At 43.6% G+C, this 22,328-nt stretch overlaps 2 protein-coding genes across 2 annotated transcripts in view; one reads left to right on the forward strand and one right to left on the reverse strand.

The window, feature by feature from the left end:
- Nucleotides 1-9: 9 nt before the first annotated feature.
- CUNH12orf49 (chromosome unknown C12orf49 homolog) lies at nucleotides 10-10,567 on the reverse strand. Its single transcript, XM_024195577.3, has 5 exons — nucleotides 9,676-10,567; nucleotides 7,097-7,250; nucleotides 3,978-4,129; nucleotides 2,560-2,673; nucleotides 10-1,276 (listed from the first exon to the last, which is right to left on the reverse strand). Exons 1-5 carry the CDS (start codon nucleotides 9,790-9,792, stop codon nucleotides 1,193-1,195), a joined length of 621 nt encoding a protein of 206 aa, XP_024051345.1. The 5' UTR covers nucleotides 9,793-10,567; the 3' UTR covers nucleotides 10-1,192.
- Nucleotides 10,568-10,787: 220 nt separating this feature from the next.
- The window catches only part of RNFT2 (ring finger protein, transmembrane 2), a 36,715-nt gene continuing 25,174 nt past the window's right edge, over nucleotides 10,788-22,328 (forward strand). The window contains exons 1-4 of the mRNA XM_024195576.3: nucleotides 10,788-10,829; nucleotides 14,902-15,003; nucleotides 17,039-17,534; nucleotides 20,959-21,437. Of these exons, the coding sequence (XP_024051344.1) occupies nucleotides 17,452-17,534; nucleotides 20,959-21,437 (562 nt within the window). The 5' untranslated portion in view covers nucleotides 10,788-10,829; nucleotides 14,902-15,003; nucleotides 17,039-17,451. The remainder of the gene's footprint in view (nucleotides 10,830-14,901; nucleotides 15,004-17,038; nucleotides 17,535-20,958; nucleotides 21,438-22,328) is intronic.

Here is a 22,328-nt window from a genome sequence, read left to right on the forward strand (position 1 = left end):
CTAATTAGATTGAAATCTCAAACTAGAGAGTCCTCCAAGCAGCCAGGTCAGAACCCCATGCTGGAATGTCATTAATAAGCTGTTAATAGAACTACTGCGAAACTGGCCGCTAATCTAACTTCAGAGGAGGGCTAGAGCCACGTGTCCTGACATTTTAGTCTAATTACTTACTACATCAGGATCTCATTAAAATCAGGATCCCCAAACACCCCAGTCCTTTCGCTTCCTGCCCCTGCACAACCAGGAGTGAAGCATTTTGGAGCCATGCTGGTGTGCAGTACAAGCAGCAGAAGCCTCAGTACTTCAGGCAAGGAGATCTGAATAATCAAGAGTTGGATGACTTACGGGTTACCCCGCGAGACTTTCTTTTGTTAAGCTTTTCTAACTAGGATGGCATATGCATCCACTCACAAAAACACCCCAGCCCATGCAGAGCTCTCCTTTCTCTCTCATGTTATGGGAACTGAAGGCTCCATGAATTCCAGAGGTGACTTTGCTATGCCAGTTTAAACTGGCACACAAATACTATGGTGATGGGCCCCAGTGAAAAAAAAAAACCCTGACAGAAGAGAGAGATAAGTTATTCTGGTCAAGATGAAGGATGACCTTTCTCCAGGATAATCTATGGATTGGAAGGAGTCAGCCAATGGCTACAAGAAACATCAATACTTTCAGCTATTCCATATAAACCCAATAAATAATTCATAGTTACATATAAAGTCTGCACCGTGGATGCTGAAAAGTCCTCCAGGAGATAAGCTCCCTAGGCATTATTTACCTTTTAAGCACAAAAAAATCCCTCTTCATATCTACAGCAGTCGGTCTAAAGTCCATGTTTTTTGGGGATATAATTTAACTTCTATGTAGAGATGAAAGGCTGTATTATGCCCTTTTCTATGCTGATCTACAGACTAAATCCATTGCGTGTATCCTAAATGGTAGCTCTTCAATTAGATTAACCATTCAAAGGATTCCCTCCCACCCATCCATGGCAGGTCTATCATGTTCTTCAGTCTAAATAGGAGAGATTGTCCCAAGAAATAAGTCCCAAGCTTAGACTGCAAATCACTCTGTTTGTCTTGGGAAATCTCAAGATGAGAGTTTAAGCTCTTGTACACGCAGCTCTTGTCTTGCAGTTCCAGGCGCCAATCCTCAGTTTGTTTTCCCCATGTTAGTTCAGATTATGCAGCTTTCAAATAGGCAGAAGCTCAGGGGGATACTCGCCATAGCAGTACTTTGCAATGGGGTCTCTGTAGGTGTTTTCGTGCTGCACGCTCTGTTGGGAAGAGAGGGAAAAGCCCTTAGGGACAACACGTGCTATTAAAAAGCAGCTCTCCAGTGTAAAATACCTCATTCCTCTCCCACAAAGGGCAGACGGCAGTGGTGTTTATATGGCAATGGCTGTTTCACAGACACACCATCATAGTATCTAGGGAGCAGAGCTAAAAAAAAAAATTAGTTGCAACATTACAACACACGGTCGCTGAACTGTAGCCAGAAGCTCCTTTAGAGTAAATACCCAAGCAGGCTGGAGTCAGACTGCTCAAGTTCCCATGCACACATTCTAATCAAACTCTATTGAAAAAAAAGAAAAAAAAAAGTCAATGCTTGAGCTATAGGAGTGTATAGCAGAGGAACCTAGAGTCAAGACACTGGATCTCCCCTCCCCCAAAGCTCTAGAGACATTTGGATCTATCATCTCTACTTTGTAGTAGGAGCTCCTGCTTAAGTACACCATAAGACGGTGGGGGCATCACCTCACCACCATCTTCCAGCAGGTATGGCGTTTGCTTAAAACAAGACTTCTGCTAACCAAACAGGCTTGAAATGGTGGTTTTAATTATAGGTACCCAGCACTGGTTTGTGTATTTTTAACATAAGTTAAAATTTCTATAGTCAGCAGACTTATAGTGGTGATTACCCAGATGTACTGTGCTGTGAAGGAAACAATTTAGGATTGCTAAAGCTGCTGTGGAAACAGGCACACTAATGTACTTGGTTGGCCGCATTCCAGGCTAGTAGTCCCTTTATAGCATGTTTCTAGTGCTAAGACCAAGTCAGTGTCCATTTCTGTACTGCTCTAGCAGTGCACTATGCCCCAAGTTTAGTGAGAAAGCTGCTCACTTATCTCCCAAGACTGGCTCCCAAGGACAGCCTAAACATGTACAAGTGAGTGCACGTGAGCCCACACGTGCACATATAAGAAATATAGGGCTTCTGTTCACTACTGGGGTAAGTCAACCTAAGTTATGTCAATGTAGCTTAGGTCGACTTACTGCGGTGTCTTCGTTGCACTGTGTCGATGGGAAACACTCTCCAGTCGACTTCCCTTACTCTTCTCAGAGAGGTGGAGTACCAGGGTCGACTGGAGAGTGCTCTGCCGTTGATTTAGTGGGTCTTCACTAGACCCGCTAAATCGACCCCTGCTGCATCCATTGCAGCAGCGTTGATCTCCCCGTAGTGAAGACAAGCCCATACATTCATAGCATCAACATCACCTTCTCAGATATTTTTGGCACCTCCCTTCCCTCCTCTACTTCACATGCCGCAGCATCTGACCTGTGATGAAGTCCTGCACTTGGCCAAGCACAACTCAAAGTGATCTTCCACTGCCATGAAGAGGTTCTGGAAAGCGATAGCTGCCCGGTTCAGGAAACGCTCCAGGAGAAGTTGCTGAGAGAGGCAGAAATAATATGCACCTATGTAAGTTAGTTACGGAAGGGGAATGGAGAAAAGTGGATTTCTTTGTTAGCATACACTGAGAGTTTGACAATTAAGGTTACAGCAGAACAATTTCACCGAACTGTTCTTCTTACATTGTCTTTTGAAAGGTTTATTAGCAATGCTTTCTCAGTGCTGCATTTTTTACTAATAAAATTCAAAGTAGCTTTGGATTGTGCCTGCTTAATGGAATGTAGGGAAGTGCTGCAGTGCCAATACTCAAGGACCATAAAGGAGAGTTGAAAATGAGAGTTGGTCCTGCTTTGAGCAGGGGGTTGGACTAGATGACCTCCTGAGGTCTATTCCAACCCTAATATTCTAGGATTCTATGACTGTGAGACTGAGAGCCAGGTCCCAGCAGCGATGGAGTAGCGAGAGCAGGAACTGGTAGGAAGTAGCCCAGGGAAAGAAGATTTTGGTCCAGTTGTGCTGCCGAGAGATGAGGCAGCAACCACATGTTTCCCACCAACCCAGTGGCGGGATTGCCTGCCACTGCTAGGGCCCTGAGCTGGAACCTGGTGGAGCAGGGTGGGCCCAGGCCCCCTACCCCCAGCCCCATGTGCGAGGCTGGCAGTGCATTAACCTTTAGGCCAGAAGGCTGGCAACATAGATAACTGTTGCTGTTTGCTCCATCCAGGAGGCTGAGGGCTATAAACTGTGTAATTGCTCTGCCCATGCCGAGCCGGCTGGAGCTGTAGCCTACTGCTACTTGCCCCAGCCAGGAAGCAGCAGGCTACAGACTGTTGAAGTGCTTCGCCCACACCCAGAGGGCCAGAGCCCTAGACTGTGCTGTGCCCCCCCCACGCCAGGAGACCAGGGCTACCAGCTGACTGCGGGTGTCGATTTCTCCTTGTTGGAGACCTGAAATGATATCTGGGTGATTGTGCATCCATAAGGTAGAATGGCTGATGGACACACCGACTGCCCAACGCTGCCAAGAGAGCGCACCCTGACTCAGAGGGAGGATGGCTACAAATGGGTTTTTCAAAAATTTTCTTTCATAGAGAATTTTGAAATTTACTGCTCTCTTTCTTAATTGGAATGAAGGAATCTCAAACTCCCTTGCAAAATGGACTTTCCAGCCTCCACAGAGCTCTAGCTGTTATTGTGAGACAATTTCTTACACGGTCCCAGCAGGCTTTCCCTGTTTCCAGGTCCCTTCACAATGAGTGCACACACTTGGCCAGCTGGCATCTGAGGATGCTCAGCTAACTGAACAGGATAAGAACTTGAAAAGCAAGAGGCGCTCCACGCACCTTGTTGGGCTGCAGACAGCAGGAAACGCAGTACTCGTACACGCTGCAACAACCGTTGGGCAGGCAGCTGTCACAACTATAGAGCTTTGCACTAGGCACGTTGACGTTACAACAGCCATTCACCAACACGTCCTTCCTTTCACAGATGTAGCCTGAAAAACAGAGGGAAAAGTTGTAACTTACAGAATCCACTCTGCTGTGCCTCCCGCTGGAGCAGGGTCGTGGAAAGCAATGGGGCTATAATAAGGAGCGCATGTACAAGATTAGGACCCTATCATTTGAGAACAGGCAAGTTTGAGGAATGCTGCTGTACACCAATGACTGATATGACCAGGTGGCCCAGCAGATGCTATTTGGAAATAATGAATCTTACGGCCAGTCTGTCTCTACTTTGTAGATAAATATATTGAACTAAAATACATTCAAAACTTGCACTCTTCCAAATTTGCCACAGTGCTTTCTTTTTGGGGGCATGGGTAAGGGTGGTTACAATAATTTCACCCAATACCTCTCCAGATAGATCACTGCCCGTCTCAATCTGAAAAAGAACTCTGTCACATAAACACAGTTTAGTGATTGCAGTCATCCCTAGGAGCGATTGTCCCTTGATCCAACATACGCAAACTCGCTTTAATCTTACTAGCTTGGCAGAGTAGCCAAGCCGTGGCAGCACGAGCTGCACAAATCCAACTGAAATCCTGGGTAATTACTTCTGAGGCTAGCCTGCACTGAAGTTCACACTGCAGCAGCGTCATTGCTCCGGGCCCCATACTATCAAATTAAAGCTATCTTAGGTATATCAGCTTGCGCTGCAATCTCACCCCATGATTACAGTCTAGATACACCCTGCATACGAAACAGACTCATCACTTAGGAAGAGTCTTAACGGAGTAAGTCCATTATGAACCTTTCTGAAGAAGGAGCATCGCTTCAGTGTTTTAGGGAATGTGTAAACTAGGAACTTTGGGGACTGGAATTCAAATCCTAGCTTGACTCACAAGGGACAGCGAGTTCAGTCGATCAGTGGGGGGCCACAAGTTGGCTTCAGGGGGGTCCGCCAATCAGGGCTAGCATTAGACTCGCTGGGGCCCAGGGCACAAAGCCAATGCCCTACTGCATGGGGCTGATGCCGAGGGCCTGAGTCCCACCACCCAGGGCTAAAACTGAAGTCTGAGCAAAGTAGCTTTGCAGGGGCCCCGGGCAATTGCCCTGTTTGCTACCCCCTAACACTGGCCCTGGCTTTTATATGCAGAAAAACAATTGTTGCGACACAGGTGGGCTGTGGAGTTTTTATAGCCTTTTTTGGGGGGTGGGGGGGTATCTCAGAAAAAAAAATGTTGAGAACCCCTGCAGATGATCTCAGTTTAGTCTCTACTTGCGTACATCACAAAAGCTGCTACACAATTTTTGCATGACTGATGATCTCTCATCAAGAAAAGCCCAGTGCTGGAACAACAAGAGCAAGGTGCATTGCAAATCTGTCTGTGGGGGAAACTTGTACAAGACTTACTTGCTTTCACAGTGTCTTTCTCGGTGTTTGGAAAGTGATTAGCGCATTTGGAGGGATTTTGCAATCTAACCAATAATAGTAATATAAGACGGGGGAGACTGGGCTCTCACACTGAAAGCACTGCATTCGCCCGTAAGTTTCACATACACACAAACGCTAGGTAAATCGGGGAGTCATTGGAATGCAGCATTGATTTCTGCATCTTTTATTCTTGCAAACATGCCTAAAAAATATCCTGGGAACTGCCAGTCATACCAAAGTTGATTTAAAATTTTCATTCTTCAACTTTATGGCCACAATCCTTCAGACACATGCACATATTTAACTTTTAAAAAGTGTGTAGTTTCATTGACTTTAAGGGGACAACTCACATACTTAAAGTTAAGCACATTTAAATGTTTGCAAGATTGGTGCCTGTACTATTTGTTGGGCCATATCAAAGCAGGTGTGACTAATAGATTATTTATATTATGGTACAGCTCAGTGTCTAGGACCCCCCCTGTGCTAGGCACTGTACAAAACAAAGATGGTCCCAGCTCCAATGAGCTTACTATATATATATGGCAGCCCCAGGCAAAGTAAACAATATAAAGTTGCACTTAGAGGGACATTGTACCTACGCTACTGGCACCCTGTAGGATTTCTGGCATGACAGTGCTTGTAAGTATCTTAAAAAACAGATTTGCAATAATAAAACAATGACGTTAGTTAAGCATTTGAGCAAGTAGTGAATCATTTTCAGAAAGCCAAAGGTAAGAAAAAATATGTTTGTAGTGTACCTTTAAAAGAAAAACTACATGTATTTTACCTCTAATGGATGTAGTTCTGAAATATGCATTCCTATTAAGGGCAGACCAGCGAGATACAGTCAAACAACTTTAAAATTGCCATCTGATAAGGATGGGTGGCCAGTGATCTTAGAGTTTTGTTGCAATAAAACATGAAAAGGAACTAGGGTGGATGTAGCCTACGCCTAAGCCACCTCAGATTATGAACCAGTCAGATCTCAGAAACTAAGGCAGGATGGGGTCAGCTTCAGAACTTGGATGGGTCCATTTAAGTGCGGCAGAAAGTGAATCCTGCAAAAAGCATTCTACTCGTTTCCCCAAGTCAATACTGAACCAAAATTCCAAGCATGGTGTTCTTAAAAATACATAAAAGTGAAATGACTGGAGTTTTTACTGTCCTGGCTAAAGTCAAATTTCAAGTAGCAATCCCTCCACTTTAGTGCATTCCCACTAGAGTCAATTATTTTGTTGTGGGAAATGTCTCAAATGCTACTTCCCTATAACAGAACACTGTCTCCAAATGAAGTGAAGGGTGTTCAGCAATGTATGCAACTCCCTCTGGTGTGCTGTTAAGACAGTTGTTGCAGTCACCCCAGAAGCACCTACAGCCATTACTGAACATCCCTTGCTTCAATTTAAGGCGGTGTTCTATTGCCAGGAAGTAGCATCTGAGACAACATTTCTACAACAGAAGAATTTACTCTAGTGGGAATGCACGAGAGTGGAGGGAATTGCTACTTGGGGGTCCCAGCAAAATCCAGAGGGTACACACAGTGCTGAGCATTGTGGTTTGCAGGAAAGGCTCTTATCAGTGGCCTTACCCAGCTCATCCGTAATGAATAGCTTCCCCTGGACAGAATTTCTGCACTGGTTACTCCGCTGACTGCTATTTCCCAGGCTGAACTGCACCTTCCACATGATGGGCTCATGTTCCTGTACTTGGAGAAGATTCCGATCGCGTACCGTCCTCTCTTCCTGCAACGAAACCCAGCAATGCAAGTTAACACACAGTTCCCTTCTCTTACTCAACTCTGCGCTCCATTCCCCCAGCTGAACTCTAATGGTTGCAATTCCCAAGACAGAAGGAAACTGCAAGGAACTAACGCAGCATGAGATATCACACCAACAGCCTGAGACAGTGGTTTACCACATCCTGCGTGTAACATTAAACCAACACCATAAAAATAAAGGGTGTTGTAGATATTAATTTCAGGACTAATTGACACCTCAGACATTATTTCAGACCATAAAAGTAGCATTCCTTTCTCTAAGTGACATACATTAGAAGTTATTTCACCCTCTTCCTAGTAACACAAAGAATGCTCTCTCCTTTCCACCCCCCATCAGCTCGCCTTACAAAACAGGGACACTAAGAACAATAAAATGTGCACTTCTGTAGTACCTTTCATCCAAGGATCCCAAAGCACTTGGTCAACGTTCACTTTGAATTAAGCCTTGCAACCCACTCCTGGAGAGGTTTATTAAATATTGTTGTTCCCGGTTTAAAGGTGGGAGAAACTGAGGCAGGCAGCATTGAAAGCCTACATTTTCCAGAAACATCCACTAACTTTGGGTGCCCAACTTGAAACACTTTAGGGCCTAATTTTCTTTGGTGCGGCCCTTCTATGATTCGTTAGGTCAAAAAGAGCTGCAGTTTCTCAGCACCTCTGAAAATCAGGTCCTGCAGATGCTCGGCACTCAAAATCACTGGCCACTTGTAAAAATTTGGCTTAGCTTAACTGATTTACTCAAAGTCATATAGGGAGTCAGTGGGGCAGCCAGGGCAGAAACCAAGAATCCAGACTCCCAGTCCCCCTGTTCAACACACTCCCTTGCAAGATCTACTAATGCTCCAGACAGGTCAGACATTCAAAGCTGCTTTTTCTACCTCACCTCAAATAAAGAGGTGATATGTGATAGAGGCAGTTCAAGAACAGCCAGGCGAGGTCCATTTAAGGATGGACAGATACTTAAAACATTTCAAGATTGCCTTTGGAAAACCATCTTACACATGCACCTTTAAAGCGGCGCTGCAGACAAAAGAATAGGGCTTTATTTAGGCACTGCTTAAGAAAGTACAGGTGTCAAGAAATCTAGGCCTCATTGTAACAATCTAGAGCAAGTCTCACCATCGGGAATCTATATTTTTCTTTAAACAAAGATCTAATTACAGGGATATTTTTAACAAAGCTCATTTACAAGGGGGAAAAATGTCCTGACCTTTAATAAAAGAAGGTTAGTTCATTTAAAAAAAAATAAAAATTTACACATGTAGAGATTTTCAAGGTCACCTAATGGAGTTAAGTATTCAGCTCCCATTAGCGTTCACCATTTATGATCTTTGCTTTCTTTCTGCAGCTCACTGAGGTCCCAATCCTCCAACCAGATTTACACGGGCAGGCCCTTCTGCCTGCATGGCTCCTAATGTAGAATTAGGGCCTTTGCTTGGAGCAGTGGGTTTCACTTTTTGTCCCTCATGCATAATGATGTTATCCTGCTTGGGATGGCATTTCACAACATACATTACAAGAGAACACTTTGAGCCCATAAAACTTTCCAGTTGCCCTTTAGATCCCATGAACACGTTGCTATAGCGTATTACTGATGTAAAACTTTCACTTTACATAGAGTTTCAGGTTCAAGCTCCTAACTTACAGTACCCCTTAAATCTTAGTGATGATGCTGGCAGAAGTAAAGTAGCCTAGGATAAGATTTTGAGATCCATCATTAACACAGGTTTTTTAAAAAAAATCGTAGCATTTCAGCATATTATTTTTAGGTCACTCTGCTAAACACCAATAATTTACAACCTGCAAGAGAAATCATTTTTAACATCTCTCATGATGTGCTGCAAGTTTATACAGGGTGGGGATGTTCTCTACCTCTCGGAGCTCACAGACGGGGACCCAAACCTGCAGCCACCACCAGATGCAGTACTTCAATTTGTAGTCATACAATGGGAGCACTTCCAGCAGTAATAAGAACAGGAGTACTTGTGGCACCTTAGAGATTAACAAATTTATTAGAGCATAAGCTTTCGTGAGCTACAGCCCACTTCTTCGGATGCATATAGAGTGAAACATATATTGAGGAGATATATATACACACATACAGAGAGCATGAACATGCTCCTCAATATATGTTTCACTCTATATGCATCCGAAGAAGTGGGCTGTAGCCCACGAAAGCTTATGCTCTAATAAATTTGTTAGTCTCTAAGGTGCCACAAGTACTCCTGTTCTTTTTGCGGATACAGACTAACACGGCTGCTACTCTGAAACCTTCCATCAGTAATAAGCACCATATTTGGCATTAAGTGTTTTTGTAGGACTGGGCCTTGACCTACAGAGAAATGGGGCAGTGAGGGAGGGGAAAGACAAAGAAGAAAAGCAATACTGACCTGTTTGAAGGTACTGGTAAGGAAATAGATGAGGGAGAGTCCAAATACAATACCCAGGACCCAGCGCTTCCGCAGCAGCCTGCGCCACACCATTGACACAAAGTGCACCATTCCCATATACACCTTTACTGACACTGCTCTGGAATTGTTGGTTTTTCCCCTTGTTGCACTAGCTGCACCAGATTCTGGTTCTCCCTGGATTTTTCTTATTTCTCCTTCAGCCACTGCACTTGCTCATTTAGAGGGGGAATGAAAAGAACCCCTAGAGGTAAACTAATTTTTCCAGGAGTGCATTAATCAGCTGCACACTGAACCAGCCTGAGAAGTCTCTGGAGGAACTGGAAGAGCACAAAAAAAAAAAAACCCTTTAAAAAGAGAAGCTGTAGCTGAAACCCTAACAAGGAGTTTGGGACTAAACACAAGAGAGAAAAAGCCACAGCTTTTCCTGTGTGAGCAAATTTTTAAACAGGGCTGTTTGGGGGGGGACACACTTCAGGCGGGCTCTGGAACCTTAAAAAGCAAACGGAAGCCTCAGCTGCAGTCAGGTCCACCTCCCTGTCTGTACAGATCGATTTCGCATGAAGTAGAGGAAATCTAACAAAGCACACGAGCTTAGAGAGGGGACCTTCGCCAAGCCAACCTGCCCTCCAGTCTCCGAAAAAAAACGAAACGATCACGCCAGCCCGTACCTCTGTTGCTAGCCCCACTCCCCCCCATGGCCTGCTCCTAAAAAGAGGGGATGGGGCCCCCAGGAGCCTCCTGGGCCTGTCTACATCAAACGGGGGGAAATAACCTCTCCTCCTTTCTCAGAAAAGGATCAATCAAAAAAACAACAAAAAAACCACCTAGCAGCTGATGCCGAAGCAGCGAATCCGAAGCAAAATGCGCTGCTAACTCACCCCCTTCCTGCTCTTGTTGCCTGCAGCAAAGGAACCTAAACAGACCCGCTAAGTGCTTCCGCTCCGCTCCCGGCACATGATCCGCTGTAGCCAGTCGCCCCAGCCTGATAGGCTGCGGCAGAAGAGGGAGGAAGTTACTTTGTGTCTATCCTGGGCGGGGGAATCGGAAGTCGCCCGTCACGTGGGTGGCTTTGTTTATTCCAGCTGGCTTGGCAGGGTTTGGATGATGGACCTTGTGATTGCTGGATTGTGAGGGTAGGTGAAGGAGCTCTGTGCTTTTTGTCCTCCTCCTGTCTAACGGAGTGGGGTTTTTATACAGGGAAATACTGCATTGTAAAAGGGATGATGGGATGGGGACTATGTGGTATCCGTGTTTATTGTGCTGCTGCGTTCAAAGAAGGGGGAAATTCCTCTTCTTCCTTCCCCCCCCCATGCACATTCTTTAGCCACCTCTTTCATCGTAAATTTTATTTTTCAAATCTCAGAATAGCTGGGGAAGCCTGAGCACAGCCAGAGAAAATAGTCAGTCATTCTGTAGCCAATCAAACCCTCTGCAGCTTCAACCTTGTTAGGTTAGCTTCAAATTGCAATGTATCGAGAGGCACAGGGACAGGCCTGCCCCGGTGTGTGTGTGTCTGCATAATAAACAGACAAGAAGGTTTGAATGTCTGCTTTTTATTTTGTGTTTGTACAGCGCCTAGCACAATGGGGTCTTAGTCCTTGACTGGGGCTTCTAGTTAGTACTGAAATACAAATAATAAAAATAAAAACATTATTTTTTCAAATATGACCCATTAGAGCATTCTGTTCTTATACCTAATTAGTATGGTACTCATTGCCTGTGATGTGAACATTTGAATACTGTGCAATCCTTGACAATCCAAAGTCCTCTGTTAGCAAGATGTATGTAGCCTGATTTGTTTTTTCCTGGTATAAATGCTAGCGTGCACGTGGCATTGCAGGTGCAAAATTACCGTATGTCACAACATGGTGTGGAACTGCCAAATCCAGACACAACTCAGTCATTCAGTGTTTAAGTTAGGTGCAGGGCTGTCGATTAATCGCGATTAACTCAAAAAAAATAACTGCAATTCAAAATTAATCGTGATTAATCGCACTGTTAAACAATAGCATACCAACTGAAATTTATTAAATATTTTTGGATGTTTTTCTACATTTTCAATATATTGATTTCTATTACAACACAGAATACAAAGTGTACAGTGCTCACTTTATATTATTTTTATTACAAATATTTGCACTGTAAAAATAATAAAAGAAATACTATTTTTCAGTTCACCTCATACAAGTACTGTAGTGCAATCTCTTTATCGTGAAAGTGTAACTTACAAATGTAGATTTTTTTTTGTTACATATCTGCACTCAAAAACAAAACAATGCAAAACTTTAGAGCTTACAAAACCACTCAGTCCTACTTCTTGTTCAGCCAATTGCTAAGACAAACAAGTTTGTTTACATTTACGGGAGATTCTGCTGACTGCTTCTTATTTACAATGTCACCTGAAAGTGAGAACAGGCATTCGCATGGCACTTTTTTATAGCTGGCGTTGCAAGGTATTTACGTGCCAGATATGCTAAACATTCGTATGCCCCTTCATGCTTCGGCCACCATTCCAGAGGACATGCTTCCATGCTGATGATGCGCATTAAAAAATAATGCGTTAATTAAATTTGTGACTGAACTCCTTGGGGGAGAATTGTATGTCTTTTGTTCTGTTTTATATGGCAGAATGCGGGTATTTCATGTTATAGCAGTCTCGGATGATGACCCAGCACATGTTTGTTTTAAGAACACTTTCACAGCAGATTTGACAAAATGCAAAGAAGGTACCAATGTGAGATTTCTAAGGATAAGATACTCAACTCAACTCAAGGTTGATACAACACTCAACTCAAGGTATAAGAATCTGAAGTGCCTTCCAAAATCTGAGAGGGACGAGGTGTGGATCATCTTTCAGAAGTCTTAAAAGAGCAACACTCCGATGCAGAAACTACAGAACCCAAACCACCAAAAAAGAAAATCAACCTTTGGCTGGTGGCATCTGACTCAGATGATGAAAATGAACATGCGCAGGTCCGCACTGCTTTGGATCATTATTGAGCAGAACCCATCATCAGCATGGAAGTATGTCCTCTGGCATGGTGATTGAAGCATGAAGGGACATATGAATCTCTAGCGCATCTGGCACATAAAATATCTTGCGATGCCGACTACAACAGTGCCATGCGAACGCCTGTTCTCACTTTCAGGTGACATTGTAAATAAGAAACAGTCAGCAGAATCTCCCGTAAATGTAAACAAACTTGTTTGTCTTAGCAATTGGCTGAAATAGGGCTGAGTGGACTTGCAGATTCTAAAGTTTTACATTGTTTTATTTTTGAATGCAGTTATTTTTGTACATAATTCTACATTTGTAAGTTCAATTTTCATGATAAAGAGATTGCACTTCAGTACTTGTGTGAGGTGAATTGAAATATACTATTTCTTTTGTTTTGTACAGTGCAAATATTTGTAATCAAAAATAAATATAAAGTGAGCACCGTACACTTTGTATTCTGTGTTGTAATTGAAATCAATATATTTGAAAATGTAGAAAACATCCAAAAATATTTAAATAAATGGTATTCTGTTATTGTTTAACAGTGCAGTTAATTTTTTTTTGATTGCTTGACAGCCCTAGTTAGGTGTCTTTTGAGATGACATCTACCCCAATGGTATCTGGCCTTAGGTTTGTAGTACTGTGTACAAGGCCGAAGATCAGCTGTCCTATTGGATCCCTAGGCAATCTTGGTGCCTAACCCTTTGGGGTTCTCTTCACTGACCCCACTATGGCTGATACCTAAAAGGAATTCACTTTGCAAAGGGCCACACTTGGCTTTGGTAGGGGAAAACATTTGAAAAGACAAATTGATGGATAGTCACCCCATAGCACAAGCTAGTGGAGCCCCAGTAGACTGAGCTCAGGGCTGTCAGGGAGGGGGGCGGGATGTCAGGAACTCTTGAGTTCTCTCACTGACTTCTGCTCTCATTCTGCGATCAGACCTACTTGGGCAGATCTCTGCTATAACATGGAGCTCCGTGGCTGTGCGTAGGCACAGGAATCTGCTTGCACGGATCAGACTGAGGTCTTGGGCAAGTCACTTAACCTCTCTCTGTCTCACTCCATTTGTAAGATGGGGGTAATATTGTGTATGTAGCTTGCAGGGGTGTTGGGAGAATGGGTTAACATTTACCCAGCATCTGGGGGGAGAAAAAGTAAATTGTTGTTAAAATGCTAAGTATTGTCACCGTAATTGCAGCTTCAATTTTATTTGCAGGGGAGGGTGCAGAGGGGGGTATCTTTTTTATAATATATTCTGAACCCTAAAACACAACCTTGGATTCAAAAATGTATATAATCAAAGGGCTGCCATGAATTACAAAGAAGATGTTTGTAATCAGAACAGTGCTTGTGGTTTACAGTGTCACCAAAGATCCTGAATGGAATTACTTTCTTGGAGCTTGTGAGTCCATCAGCCCATCTGTGTACTCTCTGTATAATGTGGTTTCAGCCATGTTCGTATGCAATTTGTGGTTTTCCCAGCTCTCTCCCTCTCTCTCTAATTATGAAAATCTACAGTAAAGGAATGTCAGATGGAATGGCTGTTTGAAATGCTGAGATCCTCTTCTGGCTATTGACTCTTATCCAGCCCTTCATCCTTCTGAGGTATAGGACAAAGACACACACAGTAGACTGTAATCTTCAGGATCAGGCTTTACAAACCAAGGTCCTCTCTGGGGTTTTGTAGACATCAAAATCCTGTGGTACTCTTTAATAGTACAGGCATCTGATTGTGTATTCTAGCCAAAATATCTCTTCTCTCCTCAGTGGTTTGTCACTTAGCTCCACCTCTCAGCTGGCTACGTTTCAGTGTTGGGATGTGTATGTGTGGGGGGGTATGTGTATCTTATAATCTTGTGAAACGCTTTGGGAGGAAAGGTTCATGTAAAATATTTATTTTGATCCTGCGCCTGCATCTTGCAGGCAAAGGAGTCCACCTGTGCATTGTACCTAGCCTCACTGACTTCCCTATATGTGCAGCCGTCGGCTCACATGTTGTAAGTTGCAGGACCAGGATTTTTTAATGTAATGGATAAAGTCTGTATTTGATACAATTTGCATGGCCTTTTGCTTCTCTGCCAAAGAAATGTTTGTTTTGTTTCCATGTGGGGCTTTAGGAATGAGGAATATGGCAACATAGGCAACATGAGCAGAAAATTTTTGAAGTTAAATCTTTTTTTTCTTTTTTCTTCCTTCTTCTATAGCTTCCCACGAAGTATAGGCTACACGTCAAACACGTTAGGATATTTGAGGGAGAGTTGGGAAATATCACCTGAACAACTACGGTATATCCTTACAGAATAAAGGTATGTGTTTACCAGGGTGGATTGAGTTAAATCAATGTGATTTAAGTCACTGATTTTAATTGTGATTTAAGTCAGCAAGCAGGAAACCTTGATTTAAATCACAGATTTTAATCATGCTTTGCATTTGTACTTTCTAGTTATTTTCCTAAAGAGAGGTTCATTCTCCTTGGTTGGTTCCCATTAAAACATGTTGATTTGCATCTTAAATATAGCCTTTACACTAAATGTGGTGCTTCTTATTGCTAATCTGGAGGATACACAATGTCTATACACATTTATTTAAGCAATTGTTTAGTTTAACTTACATTTATTCAGGTTCTTAATTTTTACATTTTTGATTAGGCTAGATAATGGTAAACAATGCATATGTTATTCACTAGATAATCATTCATTTTTACTTGTGATTTGTGTCAGCTCTATTTGGATGAAAATTCAGTTAAAATGCTCATAAACACCATTTTAATTTTCTTTTATTAACTAAAAATTACCTTTACATGTGCTGGATACATAAGAAAAAAAGTTTATTAAGAACCTCATCAAAACATGTTTTGCATTTAAAACAAACTGTTTTATTAAACAAAGGAAGTATTGTCTATAATTAGCTAACTGAACTGATTTGTTTCTGGTCACCATGTCCTTCAAGATTTTAGAACTAGTAGATCTCTCTCTCTCTCTCTCTCACACCTAGTTTTTATTCTGAGATTGGAAGAGGAAAACAAGCTTTCCTGCTTTTTTAACTTACCAATTGGTTTCTTAACTCTGAATGAACTAGTCATTCAGTTGAACTAGTTTATACAACTGAAATGAAGAAAACATTCTCTCTGCACCTGCAGAAGGGGCTACTGCTCCCAAAAGCTTCATTAGCATTTCAATAAACTCTGGTTCCAGGTGCTTAGCCAGTGACTTCCATTAGTTTAGTGGCATGACTTTCCTTAAAACTTGACAGCAAACATGTTCTGTTATTTTTTATTTAATTTAAATGTTTCTGATACATTAAGCCCAAAAGTTTTAATTTAGGTTCTCAGTTTCAAATGTATAGGTTTATTTACAACAAAAAAACCCCACCCTGTATTTAATTTAAATTAAAAAATCTGATTTTTTTTTAGATTTATTTTTTAAAACCATCAATTTTGATCCATCCTATATGTAACTAATATACACCTCTACCCCGATATAATGCGACCCGATATAAAACGAATTCGGATATAACGTGATAAAGCAGTGCTCTGGGGAAGGGCGGGGCTGTGCACTCCGGTGGATCAAAGCAAGTTTGATATAACGCGGTTTCACCTATAACGCGGTAAGATTTTTTGGCTTTGGACAGCATTATATTGGGGTAGAGGTGTACACATAATGAAACCTTGAAAAGTTAAGGTAAAATAATTAAATTAAGTGGTGCTGAAAAAAAATCTCAGTGAAGGATTGTGTAGGATTGGAAATAAGGATTTAATGGTTCTATTCCAGCTTTCTTATAAACTGTCAATTTGACCCTTGGCAGGTCACTTTAAAAAAAACAAAAAAAACCCCAAAGCTCTCAGTGCCTCAGTTTCCCCTGCAGTAAAATGGGGTAATAATGCTAGCCTTCCTTATTCATGTCTGTGTGGCACTTTGATACTAAAGTGATGACACATTTGTTTCTGCTTTCAGAATGATTATTTTTAAAAAATAGTTTCATGGACTCAAAATTGCTGCTGGAAAGAGAATAAAAAATAAATAAAACCTCATCCCAATTCTGTGAAAGGCTACTATAGCCAAGGGTTTCAGGTTATTATAATCTCTGTGCTTATTCTTCTCCTACTCCAGACCCTAGTTTATTAAATAACTTGACAGTGCCCAAAAGATCTGATCTTTCATACATGCACATATTTAAGAGACGCCTGGAGAGTTTGCTAGTGCGAATTATGTGATTTACCAGGGATGCACTATGTAGCAAAAAATAAAACTGTGTTGTCCTGATGTGACTGCATTTTTCATAAAATATTACTTTTTCCCCCCCTCTCCTGTGTGCTTCACATTGCCCTGCAAACTCCTTCAGAAGAGGAGGAGGAAAAGATCTTATTCCTAGACAACAAAGAGCCAATTCGTATGTCACATCTAGGGTTACTGTCGGTTGTCCTGGAGTCCCTTCTCAGATCATCTCATCGTAGGATTCTAAAGTCCATGTGACTTTCAACTTTGTTCCTGGCGCTATAGAATGCGAACTGGCTCCTTCCTGCCCCGACTGGAGAGCTGTTTCTGTGCGCTACCAAATGTGCGCTACCAGCGGAAAACCTTTCAAGAGTTGTTTTTTTGCTAGTGTGCTAAAAAAACTGATACACTCCTGAACCACTGTTGAGAGAAGCAGGTGATTTTTGCCAACCATGTCACTGGGTGAATGGGTGTCACAGCTCTCCGACCCTCTGGGCCTTTGTTACTAGTCCCCCTGGGGATTGCTGATCTGCAACGTTAATGTTGAGTGTGCTGTGTTTCAAGGTGTTAAGGAAAATGCAGAGACGGCACAGCAGCAACACTGATAGCCTTCCTCCGGAAAGGTAAGTCTTCTTTCCTCCCACGTTTCTTCCACAATCCTCTCCAACAGGCAATATTCTGATTAATTTGTTTGGTGTATTTCATATCCTTTTTTGGAAGGTAAAAGCTACAGCAGGGGTCGGCAACCTTTGGCACGCGGCTCGCCAGAGTAAGCACCCTGGCGGGCCGGTTTGTTTACCTGCTGTGTCCGCAGGTTCGGCCGATCGCGGCTCCCACTGGCTGCGGTTTGCCGTCCCAGGCCAATGGGGGCTGCAGGAAGCAGCGCGGGCCGAGGGATGTGCTGGCCGCCGCTTCCCGCTACCCCCATTGGCCTGGAGCGGCAAACCGCTGCCAGTGGGAGCCGCGATCCGCTGAACCTGCGGATGTGGCAGGTAAACAAACTGGCCCGGCCCGCCAGGTTGCCAACCCCTGAGCTACAGGGTTAAAGAAGGAATATTTTCCATTATCTGTAATATGGCAAAGCTTGCTGCACGCATTAGGAGGTAGCTGAAGTGAAACCATTTGTCGTGACCCAGTGCAGAATATCAGATCTGATGACCCAGTGGGCCAATCCACTATGGCAAATCCTACACCACGGTTCCTACAGTTTGTTTATTAAAGAGACACAGTGAACATAGTTTAGGCCCAACATTTAGTTTTGTACATATACAGTTAAACATTTTTCAAATTCAGCCTAGCTTAAACTCCTGATATCTGAAGTTTGGTTAAGTCAGAGTTCTGTCCCTCAAGATTGTACTGACTGAGGCTCTACTTTTGTGGAACTTCTAAACTCCATAGGAGAACTTCAGGCTGCTGTCCTGTGGGGATCCTAAGTGCTGAAGATTTGGAAGTTAACTCTGCAGGAGTGGAGGTCCTCTACAGCTATGTTCTTGAGATGTTCTTGTGGAACTCCTCAAGAACTTAACTGCAGCTCACTGGAGCTTAGGTGCTTCAGTAGACTGAAACTCCTGGTTAGCACAACCCCAAATTTTATGAAGATTTTGGATGGTCCCTGAGACCTTCTGTAAACCAGGATTTGTCCCTTTGTACATGGATAGATAAAGGTATGCCTACTCTATTTTTAATCTTTTTTTATAACTTCAGTGAACACAGGTTTGTTGTGGTGGTGGTTTTCAATGTTAAATTTTTCTTGGGCTAGTGCATGAGAATGGGGAAATGAAATTAATCAGAAACAAAAGTGAAACTAACCAGTCTCCTTTTTCTGTGGAGTTGAGGGAAATGTCTGTCAAGTGAAATGTGAAGCAAAAGATCCTGACCACTTGTGATCATTAATTATTCCATAACACTTTTCACAAAAGCAGGTTAAGTCTGGTCTTCTGGTCAAATTCTGACAGGAGTGTAACTCTTCATGTTAGTGCAAAAGAGACAGGCCATGTATTTCTGTTAAATTATTTGTACGTTCTTAGCCAACCTCTAGTTTTGTCACCTCACACTTTCCATGATGCTACCTGGCATGTAGTCTGGTGTGTGGGCTGAGCTCTGGAACAGAGGTTTTGGGAGCTGAGTGGTTCATAGGATGTTGCATGGACCTTCTGACATGAGCTGAGGCTTGTCCCCAGTCAGTAAAAAATGTGTAAAGCACTTTGGGATTGATTAGTATGAAAGGGGCTGTACAAATTCAGGAATTGTATCATTATCAAATGCAAAAAGTAAGTAAAGTAAAGTAAACTGGACTCTAAAAACTCTTTCATTTTTAATACAATAAAGTATTATCACTAACATGGGTAAGGGTTATTTAAAAAAATATATATGGTGAAATACTGGCCCCATTGAAGTCAATGGCAAAGCTCCTATTGACTTCAGCAGAACCAAGATTTCACCCATAGTGTTTACCTTCACAGTATCCCTTTTTAACTATGTGGCTAGTTAACCTCTTCCCTGCTGGAGGAATAGTCATGTATCCTAACAGCATTGTTCCAAACAACATCAGTGTATTTGATTGGCATATGGAGCTGCCCCAAGTATGTTATATTGTCTATGTTTATGGTTTTGGAGATAAATACAGAATTGCTACTGGTGTAGCTTCTGTGTCCAACCCTGATTCGTGGCATTAAGTGTGTCATCCAGTATGTATCTGGTTAATTCTGAACCATAGAAAATGGTACAGTATCTGGTTGCTTTGATTCCTTGCGGGTGCCTGCACAGAGACTCTGGGAGTGGGGTGTGACTATGAAAAGCCTTGTTTAGAGCTTGCTTAGTGGGGAAGTGCCCAAGAGGGAGTTGGAGCTGGTTCCAGAGCAAGTTGAAATGCAAAGCTGTGTGCCGAGTAAGAGGTCTAGGGAGGGTTATGGGCTCGGGGGGGAGACGGGCTACGGGAAGGTGCGGGCACTGTGTATGTACCTGTGTAATCTCAGCTCGTGATCACTGTTTCTAAAGTTGGAGGCTTCCAGGGATTAGGATCCGGAGAGACTGTAGCGCTGCACTGAGTGTCTATTTGTGGGTTCGACCTATCGCTGATCTTTGTATTTATTCTTTTCTCTCTCTCAGTGTTAACAAGTGTTTACTTTGCACTGGGCATTTTCTTGGCTAGCGACTTGCTTTGGGAATTGTCCCCTCTGTTCCCACTGCCACATGGGGTCAGACCTTCCATACATTCACTATAGAGCCATGCCACTGAGTACAGACCAACAGAGCATATTTTCCCTAGGCATGTGGCATTAGGAAGAAATAATGAGATTCCTGAACCTCTTCTTGGAAACTCTCTGTAGGCCGGTGGGCTGTCTCCCCAGCACAGGAAGGAACGAATGCTGTGCCCAAGTCTGTTTCAGACCCTTGCCTCAGGGCATAATTTATCGGTGAAACACAAAATTCATGTGTAACACCAAAACAAATGCAGGTGGGCATTCTCTTCCCTTAAATCCCCTGTTGGGTCATGTGAAGGGAAGTAGCTCTTTCTGGCTGTTTTACCCCATGTTATTATCATTTGGCTTTCCCTCCAGACAGTGCCAGGATGGCAGTTGGCCACCGTTAAATAAAGTGGGAAGAGCCTGGCAACTGGAGCTGTTAGGTCATTTATTTGGGATGACACAGTTAATTCACTCCTGAGTAGTGTGGCCATCCCAGATGCATACCGATAAAAAAATGTACACCACTGCACACGGTGTTTTGCATACACTACGTGTTTACCGTCAAAACCATTTTAGAGATGATGTAGAGTTTTAAATTGGCCTGTTACTGGGCTGTTTTGGGGAACCCTCCAACTCTGATTTAAAAAGCCAGCGAGGAGCTCAGGAACTTTATGGCCCATTGGGGGATCGGGGAAAGCAACACTATTTGACCAGCACAATTGAACTGCCTAACGACTCCAGCCATGCCAAGGTGAATCAAATCCAGCCTTGGTGTTCTGGAGAATCAGGAGGATGCTTTTCTCAGTGCACAGCCGGTTGTTTGATGGCTCCCACTGTGGGGTCTCTCTCCCCATTGCAGAAGCCGGAGTCAAACTGTCAGTTCTGAGACCAGCGTGGATGAAGGTGGAGTTTTCGAAGGTTTGAAGGCCGAAACTCCCTCACCGCAGCAGCTTTTCTCAGGGCTGGCAGGCATCCCATCTGGAACCATCCCAACTACCCCGTTCCAGTCAGGTTTGGTCCTGGGTTCCTCAGCAGGAGGCGGGGATGTGTTCATTCAGATGCCAGCCCCAAGGGAAGAAGGGGCCAGCCGAACAGAAGGAGCTCCGTTCCACCACCGGCAGCAGCCCCATCACTATCACCATGGCCACCATCGGGGATCCTCTTTGCTGCACATGGCTAGTGGAGACCGCCACGGACACGCAGAAGACAATCCCGAGGACCAGCCTGGGACTCCTGCGCCTGCCCTCTCGGAGCTGAAGGCTGTGATCTGCTGGCTCCAGAAGGGGCTTCCCTTCATCCTGATACTCCTGGCTAAAGTTTGTTTCCAGCATAAGCTTGGTAAGCAGCCAACTCGCCATCTTCATTTGGTTCCCAGGTTGAGAGAGGGTGGTTCAGCAGCTGGGTCCTGCCGCAGTGTCCACTGTGTTCATCTCTGTAAGAATTCTTAGAGGTAGCAAATTCAGTGGGCAAAGGGGACCTAGGCGGACAGGGGTGAAGCTACCTGTCTTTGGGCATCCTGCCTTTTCTTCCCCTTTAATTTCATTACTAGCCATTACAGTTGAGTGACGCCCATGTTTGATGTCCTGTCCTGCCATGTGGCAGACTCTTGTTCTGTTCCTTGCCTTGGTCTCTATCCCTGCCCCTCTCCACCAGGGGCTGAGAACGCTGGGAAGAATCCTCACTCAGCTCTCAGGGCAGAGGTGGGATGGGAATACTTATAGCAGCCTCTGCTGGTCAGCTCTTGTGTGGCACTGAAAGTCTCGGAAGGGATTCGAATCGTGCTTGGCTGGAAGGATGGTAGTTGGGAGATGGGATGACCAGTTACACTTTACAACTGAGATTTTTCAAAGCTGCCTAAAGGATTCAGGCACCCAATTTCCTTTAATTTGAATGGGAATTGGGCATCCAAATCCCTTAGGGGCCTTGAAAAATCTCAGACTACAATCCTCCTTTTAAACGTTCATTTGTAGATGGAGTATGTAACTGTCTGGTGAATATTTGTCTTTATGGACACTGATATCGCTAGCTAGAGGAAGCCATAATGTGCAAGTGCCCCCCCCCCACACACACACACATCAATCCTTGCCTGCGGCACCCCTCAGCCCTGGGTCACAACACAGCTTTGCCAGCGCACCTCAGTCTTGATCTGCAGAGCCAGCTGCTATTCCAGTTTTCCCTCCTTTCCTAGCTCTGTTCGTGCAACTCCGCCATGCCCTGCAGTACCTTTGC

The sequence above is a fragment of the Terrapene carolina genome, unplaced genomic scaffold (assembly GCF_002925995.2).
Source record: "Terrapene carolina triunguis isolate 2854851 unplaced genomic scaffold, T_m_triunguis-2.0 Scaffold951, whole genome shotgun sequence".
In the NCBI taxonomy this organism is placed as follows: Eukaryota; Metazoa; Chordata; order Testudines; family Emydidae; genus Terrapene; species Terrapene triunguis.